Here is an 8,570-nt window from a genome sequence, read left to right as displayed (position 1 = left end):
GTGTGAGTTTAAACCAACCAGATTATTTGAAAATTGTGTCCAGATCATATTTCACCTCTGCTGAGCATAAATTGACTGAATGAATGCCAGCTTATTGGATGTCAAATGTTGACTGTGGTAAAGACTACATGTTAAATTAAAAAGTTGGGGTTATTGTGTCAGATTTACTGGTGTGGGTTAAACTATTTATTGTTCATAAGGTTAAGGCACAAACAGCAACATATCTCTTATCTATATCTTCCTCTCAGATTTCTCAATGTATAGGTGCCAGGGGTCAATACCTGGCCTGTTATATCTGAGTTGACATATGACCAAACAAATGTGAAAGTTTCTGTTCCTCGTCTAGTGTTTTTCCAGGATACGATATGTTTTCTTTTCCGGGGAAAGTGGGGGTGTGATACAGTAAAGACAAACCACCAAGTGCTTTTTGTCACATGTCTGAAACATGAAAAGAATCCAAGCAACAGAGTTAAGATAACAACTGAGGTCTACTAAGAACACTAGCAACACCAATACGTTTCTTTTATGACTGGCACTACTATTAGCTGTATGATATCACGACTTCAACTAGTAATATTGAGTTGGAGTGGTTACTGTTATTGTCCTTTTTGTGGTTTGTGTCACTTTGATTCAGCACATCTCAATTCTTTTTCTGTAACCATCATGTAAGATATGAATCCTTTTCAACTTTATAGAGATTGAGCTCCCTCCTGAACCTGATGAAACTCCATGGTTTGCTCAAGGTTTCTATGCTCTGTGGAGTTTGAGTTAGTTGTGAGATTGATTGAAGCATTAACACCTCAAATTTAAATTTGTCTGCTCCCAACAAGTCGCTCTCTGCCCCCCAAGCCTGATGGTATCACATCATGTCACTACACACGCTACCAGGTAATGTAGAGCACCAATGAACCTGATGTTGCTTCTTTGGATCCTAGCTTATCAATGCCTGTCTGCCCATCACTACATGAGAGACAGAGTTTCAAAATCAAACAAAAGAAAGCAATAGGGGTCTCATGTTTTTTGGACAGTGGGATTCTTAAACAGTAGCATGCACACAATAGTTTGGGCAGGGGTATCCCTATCACAGGTGCCTGGTGTTTAAAGCACTTGTGACATTATTTTGAGGAGGATTTTGATCTTCGAACTCTTCAGACATGACATATAGCACTATTAAAAAATGTTAAAGAAATTATTGATTTCATAAATATTAGTTCAGAGGTTCTGTCGCTGTGTTCACTGTTAGACTGGACACTGCCGGTTCAGAGGTTCTGTTCGGTCCGAACACAGGCTAGCTCATAGCAGTAGCTGCTATGCGTAGCGGTGGGGCTGTAAACACCAATCAACATCCTCATTTCTACAGGAAGTGAAGTCTACTTCCTGTTTCGTGGCTTTAGCTGCAGTGGGCGGGGCTAAAGAAAACCGCTCCATGCTCTCCAAATATGGTCATTTCAGCTGAGATGGAGCCGTCTTTAATAAACGATGTCATCAAATGAGTTAATGACGTCACGTTGATACAGGAAGTCATTAGACTTCACCGTGTGGTCACCATGGTTACAGATGCACCTGTCCAGGTGTTCTCGGTCTCACCCTCGTCCCTGCTCCTTGTTTCGCAGGCTAACAGACCTCCAGCCAAACTCAACCTGCTCACCTGTCAGGTGAAGAGGAACCCGGATGAGAAGAAGAGCTTCGACCTGTTCTCACGTAAGCCGCCCCGCTCGTCGTCACGGTGACGCGTCCTTTTATCCGTCCTCTCTCTCACTTCCTGTCTGCTTCCCTCCCTCAGACGACCGGACGTATCACTTCCAGGCCGAGGACGAAGCCGAGTGTCAGATGTAAGTGGTAGAAAGGTTCGCCTGACCTTTGACCTGTGATGTCATGATGTGTGGTCATCACGTGATGATGATGTGATGTCATGTGTTGCAGCTGGATGTCGGTGCTGCAGAACAGTAAAGAGGAGGCGTTGAATCAGGCGTTCAAAGGCGACCAGAGCGAAGGAGAGAACAACATCGTGCAGGAGCTGACCAAAGCTATCGTGGCAGAGGTGAAGAGGATGAGCGGCAACGACGGCTGCTGCGACTGTGGAGCCGCTGGTCAGTACTACTGATACTAATACTGCAAATACTCAGGGTCAGGCGTGTACTGTCAGGTACAGGCGTGTACTGTCAGGTACAGGCGTGTACTGTCAGGATCAGGCGTGTACTGTCAGGTACAGGCGTGTACTGTCAGGTACAGGCGTGTACTGTCAGGGTCAGGCGTGTACTGTCAGGATCAGGCGTGTACTGTAGAGTTGCAGTAACATTCCTCAGCTGTCGGTCGTGCTAACAGCTACATAAACACAGCAGTGCTTTGAGCTAAATGTGCTAACATCAACACGGTGTCAGTACAGACGAGTATCAGAACTTCTCCATCAGAACCAGAATCTGATCTTTGTGGACCCAGACCAAGAAAAAATGAGGGAGGTCAGTGAGGTTGTTAGGGTTCATCCTGAGGGGAACATGAACAGACAGACATTATCGTTGTCGTCCTCTCAGCTCCCACCTGGCTGTCCACCAACCTCGGCGTCCTGATCTGTATCGAGTGCTCGGGGATCCACAGGGAGATGGGAGTCCACTACTCCCGGATCCAGAGTCTGGACCTGGACGTCCTGGGAACCTCCGAGCTGCTGGTGAGTCAGCGTTAGTTCAACGTTACACGACGTTAGCGTAATGTTCAGGTGTGAGCAGCGCTGACCTGACGTTGTGTTTTAGTTGGCAAAGAACGTGGGAAACGCCAGCTTCAACGAGATCATGGAGGCGGATCTGTCGGCGCAGAACGTCACCAAACCCGACCCGACTAGTGACATGTGAGTGACGGCGCCGCCTTCTGGACGTGGAGGTGTGAAAAACAAACGAGCGGCGGCTCACGGCATGTTTGTGTTGTCCCGCAGGCAGATGAGGAAGGACTACATCACCGCCAAGTACACGGAGAAGCGCTTCACCCAGCGGCTGTGCACCGACGCAGCGTCCAGGCTGCAGGTTCTGTACGAGGCCGTCCGGAACCGGGACATCCTGTCTCTGATCCAGGTGTACGCTGAGGGTGTGGACCTGATGGAGGCCAGCCCGCAGCCCAACGAACACGTACGACTACACCCATCACAGCCCAACCACTCACTCACACACAGTCACCTCCAGCATGACGGTGCGTTTGTTTCAGGAATCCGGAGAGACGGTGCTCCACCTGGCGGTCCGTATGGGCGACAGGAACTCCCTCCACATCGTCGACTTCCTCGCCCAGAACAGGTAACGACTCATCGTCAGGTCAAACGTCACAGGTGGAGTAACGTGACAGGTGGAGTAACGTGACAGGTGGAGTAACGTGACAGGTGGAGTAACGTCACGGGTGGAGTAACGTCACAGGTGGAGTAACGTCACGGGTGGAGTAACGTCACAGGTGGAGTAACGTCACGGGTGGTGTGTGTTTCAGCGGTAACCTGGACAAGCAGACGGCGAGAGGAAGCACGGCGCTGCATTACTGCTGCCTGACGGACAACAGCGAGTGTCTGAAGCTGCTGCTGAGAGGGAAGGCTTCAGTGTCCATCAGTAAGACGCTCACAGGAAGTCTGCACGTCACGTGACCTCACGACTCGTTATGACCAGCTGTGAAGCTAACGTGTGTGTGTGTGTGTGTGTGTGTGTGTGTGTGTGTGTGTCTGCAGCAAACGAGGCCGGAGAAACAGCGCTGGACATCGCTAAACGTCTGCGACACACTGAGTGTGAAGAGCTGGTGAGAAATGTTTCACATGTTTATGTTTTGTTTTCTTAGATTAGCTCCATGCTTAATTAGCTGCTATTAACTACTAGCTTGATGATTTATGATGCTACACTAGGATAAGCTAAAGCTAAGCTAACTCAGAATAAAATAACTGGGCCGGATTAAATTAAACGTTTCACAATAAAATGACATAAAACAGAGACTGTGGCTCCACTGCGATAAATAAAGCTAAACTACGCTAGGCTAGGCTAAAGCTAGGCTAGGCTAAAGTTAGGCTGAAGCTAGGCTAGGCTAAAGCTAGGCTAAAGCTAGGCTAGGCTAAAGTTAGGCTGAAGCTAGGCTAGGCTAAAGCTAGGCTAGGCTAAAGATTTTTTTTTTTAATCAGAAAATAAAAAGAACCAAAAATTCATAAACTGAAAGTTAAATGAACAATCATTAAATAAATGTTTAGTTCATTAATATTCATGTTGTTTGGTCAGCTGACTCAGGCTCAGACGGGGAAGTTTAACGTCCACGTTCATGTCGAGTACGAGTGGCGTCTCCAGAACGAGGACATGGACGAGAGCGAGGACGAGCTGGAGGACAAGGTCAGTTGACGTCACGTTAACCTTTGACCCCTGCGATGGTTGGGTGGCGTCCTCGTGACATGTCTGTTTTCCTGCAGCCAATCCCGAACCGCCGCGAGGAGCGTCCGGTCAGCTGCTTCGTGCCGGGCAGCGGACCTAACCTGGCAGCGCTGGCCCGGGACGCCGCCTGCCTGGCACGGGACAAACAGAGGCCTCAGGTGCCCAGTATGATGATCAGCAATGAGACCTACGGCACCATGCTGGACCTGAACCTGCCGCCGCCGGGACCAACCCCGCCGCTGCCGCCCAGAGGGCCCCACAGAGGTCAGAGGCCGACCGACGGCGCCCTGTAGCAAGGTGACGAACTCTAAAGGGTTAACAGTGTTTGTGTCTCTGCAGGCTCAGCACACGGTAAACCTGTTACCATGGAAACAGCTGGCAGACAGCGGTCGTCCTCCGACCCCCCCAACCCGGTGACCCCCGAGAGGAACTCCTCCATGTACGGTGAGTGTCCCGCTTCGCACCGCAGCTAGCGCCGCCAGCTAACGTGACCTAACGTCCTCTGTCCTGGCTCCCAGTGCTCCCAGTCGCTCCCCCTCCTCCGTTCAACAAGAGGTCCAGCATGGTGGACACCAAGACCACGTCCGCCAGGAACACCCCCCTCCCTCCTCTGCCTCCCCCACCAGCAGCAGGACTGCCTCCAGTCGTCCCAGTGCCTCCAGCCCCACCTCCACCCAACATCCCACCACCGCCCCACTACAAAGCTCCACCCTTTCCACCACCGGTCCCCAGTCACCACAGCAGCAGACCAACAGGACCCAAGTCCCCCAAATCACCCACTGGGTATGTACTGGACTGTAGTGGACTGTAGTGGACCGTAGTGGACCGTACTGGACCGTAGTGATCTGTAGTGACTTGATGTTGTCTGGTTCCAGGTCAGGGAAGAGTCCTCCTCAGAGACCTCCTGTCAGGACGGCATCGATGGACAAACGAGGTACGAGTTCTGAACCTGTTTAAGTCCCACCCCTTTTCACCCTGTGCTCCAATCACAGTTGAGCACGCCTCAGTCAACTTCCTCCTGCTACGCGTTAGCTACACGTTAGCTACACGTTAGCTACACGTTAGCTACATGTTAGCTACGTGTTAGCTTCATGTTAGCTACGCGTTAGCTACACGTTAGCTACGCGTTAGCTACGCGTTAGCTCGTCTGTGTTGAAAGCACACACATCTACAGTTAGCTAATGTTAGCGAAATGCTAGCTAGCTAACATGCATCGATGTTAGTTAGCTGATTAGCTCGTGTTGTTTGTGTCTGCAGGGCTGCAGTCCAAATCTCCACAGAGTCCTCCGACACCAAAACCCAGAAGCACCTACGCTGTAAGTCCTCGAACGCACCACAGAGGTCAGAGGTCAACACAGAGGCTAACCCACAGTCAGTTTGTATCACTGAGTGTTCACGTGTCCGTCATGATGAGGCTGTTTGAATCTGACTGTGAAGGAGCTTCAGTGCTTCATCACCTCCTTCAGCAGAGGACACACGAGCCTCCTTTAGGAAAGGAAAGGTCCAAACTGTTTGGAACTGTGCCATCCAGCGTAGTTAGGAAAGGTGGTTAGGAAAGGTGTTTAGGAAAGGTGGTTAGGAAAGGTGTTTAGGAAAGGTGGTAGGAAAGGTGGTTAGGAAAGGTGGTTAGGAAAGGTGGTTAGGAAAGGAGGTTAGGAAAGGTGGTTAGGAAAGGTGGTTAGGAAAGGTGGTTAGGAAAGGTGGTTAGGAAAGGTGGTTAGGAAAGGACTTAGGAGCTGATATTTTTGACTATTTGACCGCACCCTGAGAGACGCCCCTGGAAGTTTAAACAAGATGTTTTATTTTGAAAATCCACTGAGAGTTAAAGAGAGAGCGCTGATGTGTGTGTGTGTGTGTGTGTGTGTGTGTGTGTGTGTGTGTGTGTGTGTGTGTGTGTAGAAGCAGAAGCCTCAGCGTGTGAAGGCCATCTATAACTGCTCGGCTGACAATCCTGACGAGTTGACGTTCAGCGAGGGCGAGGTGATCGTGGTGGAGGGGGAGGAGGACAGCGAGTGGTGGGTGAGTAACAGGAACAGGAAACGCATCATCATCATCGTCATCGTCATCACCTTGACCTCGTGCTGAGCTCAGGTGTAACACAGGTGTGCTCTCTCTCTCAGGTGGGTCACGTTGAAGGAGAGCCAAGCAGGCGAGGAGTGTTTCCTGTCACCTTCGTCCACTTCATCACAGAGTGACGCCAAGCCGCTAACTTCCTGTTCCTGTCACAGCACGGACTCACCTGAGACACCTGAACGCCTCGTCCAATCGCAGAGCTCCGCCTCCTTTTGAGAATAAATTTCATGTTTTTAATGAACTGGTCTGATCCGGACCTGTTACATCTGTTAGCTGTCCACACACTTTTGTCCACATCGTGTTGATTGATGACTCAGCAGGAATCAAACCTGTGACGCCGTCTGTGTATCCATTAAAGATGAACGCGTCCTTCCTGTTCTCAACTTCCTGTTTCTTTCAGTATAAAGTGACTAATCAATACATTTTTATAATTTAATATCGACGCTGATCAGATGAAAAACAAACATACAACATATGTAACATATATAACATATAAACATATAACAAACATATATAACACACATATATAACATATACAACATAACATGAACACATATAACAAACATATAACATAACATACAACATATACAACATATATAACATATACAACATATATAACATGAACATATATAACTAAACATAACATATATAACATAAACATATACAACATATATAACATAAACGTATATAACTAAACATATAACATACAACATATATAACAAACATACAACATATATAACATGAACATATATAACATATACAACATATATAACATGAACGTATATAACATATACAACATGAACGTATATAACTAAACATATAACAGATACAACATATATAACAAACATATAAAACATGAACATATATAACTAAACATATAACAGATACAACATATATAACAAACATATACAACATATATAACATGAACATATATAACTAAACATATAACATATACAACATATATAACATGAACATATATAACTAAACATATAACATATATAACATGAACGTATATAACTAAACATATAACAGATACAACATATATAACAAACATATACAACATATATAACATGAACATATATAACTAAACATATACCATATACAACATATATAACATAAACATATATAACATTTACAACATATATAACATAAACATATGTAACATTTACAACATATATAACATAAACATATATAACATGAACATATTTAACATGAACATATACAACATATATAACATAAACATATATAACATAAACATATATAACATATATAACATAAACATATGTAACATATACAACATATATAACATAAACATATATAACATAAACGTATTTAACATAAACATATATAACATAAACATATACAACATATATAACATAAACATATATAACATGAACATATTTAACATGAACATATGCAACATATATAACAAACATATACAACATATATAACATAAACATATACAACATATATAACATAAACATATATAACATATACAACATATATAACAAACATATATAACATCGACAACATATAAACAAAAGTCGACATGTATCCCGGTGTTTGGTCACCTGAGGTGACGTTCAGGTGCGCACGCACGTACGTACGTACGTAACTCACCTTCAAAATAAAAGAACTGATTGTTCTGAGTAACCTCCCGCGGCCGGATATGTACAGCCAACGGGCCGGATGTGGCCGCGGGCCGCCTAATGCCCAAGTCTGCCCTATATAAACACACACACACACACACACACAAACACACACTTACAAACACACACATACACACACACACACACACACACACACACACACAAACACACACACACACACACACAAACACACACACATACACATACATACACACACACATACACACACACTTACAAACACACACACACAAACACACACACACACATACACACACACACGTACACGCACACACACAGACACACACGTACACACACACAGACACACACACACACGTACACACACGTACAGACACACACACAGGCACACTTTCATAACAGACAGGAGGAAATAAGTAAAATAAAACAAATAGAGTAAAAAAGATGACGTCACAGATTAAATTAAAATAATTAAATAAAATAATTTAAGGAGAAA

At 45.5% G+C, this 8,570-nt stretch overlaps 1 protein-coding gene across 1 annotated transcript in view; it reads left to right on the top strand.

The window, feature by feature from the left end:
- The window catches only part of asap2b (ArfGAP with SH3 domain, ankyrin repeat and PH domain 2b), a 23,279-nt gene extending 16,447 nt beyond the window's left edge, over positions 1-6,832 (top strand). Inside the window, exons 9-26 of the mRNA XM_027279460.1 lie at positions 1,361-1,442; positions 1,495-1,701; positions 1,784-1,832; positions 1,924-2,090; positions 2,532-2,665; positions 2,748-2,842; positions 2,927-3,116; positions 3,193-3,278; positions 3,463-3,578; positions 3,695-3,762; positions 4,230-4,337; positions 4,415-4,640; positions 4,716-4,820; positions 4,895-5,159; positions 5,252-5,310; positions 5,634-5,692; positions 6,276-6,395; positions 6,497-6,832. Coding sequence (XP_027135261.1) covers positions 1,361-1,442; positions 1,495-1,701; positions 1,784-1,832; positions 1,924-2,090; positions 2,532-2,665; positions 2,748-2,842; positions 2,927-3,116; positions 3,193-3,278; positions 3,463-3,578; positions 3,695-3,762; positions 4,230-4,337; positions 4,415-4,640; positions 4,716-4,820; positions 4,895-5,159; positions 5,252-5,310; positions 5,634-5,692; positions 6,276-6,395; positions 6,497-6,571 — 2,211 coding nt within the window. The 3' untranslated portion in view covers positions 6,572-6,832. The remainder of the gene's footprint in view (positions 1-1,360; positions 1,443-1,494; positions 1,702-1,783; positions 1,833-1,923; positions 2,091-2,531; positions 2,666-2,747; positions 2,843-2,926; positions 3,117-3,192; positions 3,279-3,462; positions 3,579-3,694; positions 3,763-4,229; positions 4,338-4,414; positions 4,641-4,715; positions 4,821-4,894; positions 5,160-5,251; positions 5,311-5,633; positions 5,693-6,275; positions 6,396-6,496) is intronic.
- The last annotated feature ends 1,738 nt before the right edge of the window (positions 6,833-8,570 follow it).

The sequence above is a fragment of the Larimichthys crocea genome, chromosome VI, assembly GCF_000972845.2.
Source record: "Larimichthys crocea isolate SSNF chromosome VI, L_crocea_2.0, whole genome shotgun sequence".
In the NCBI taxonomy this organism is placed as follows: Eukaryota; Metazoa; Chordata; class Actinopteri; family Sciaenidae; genus Larimichthys; species Larimichthys crocea.
This window is presented reverse-complemented; position numbering and strand designations above follow the sequence as displayed.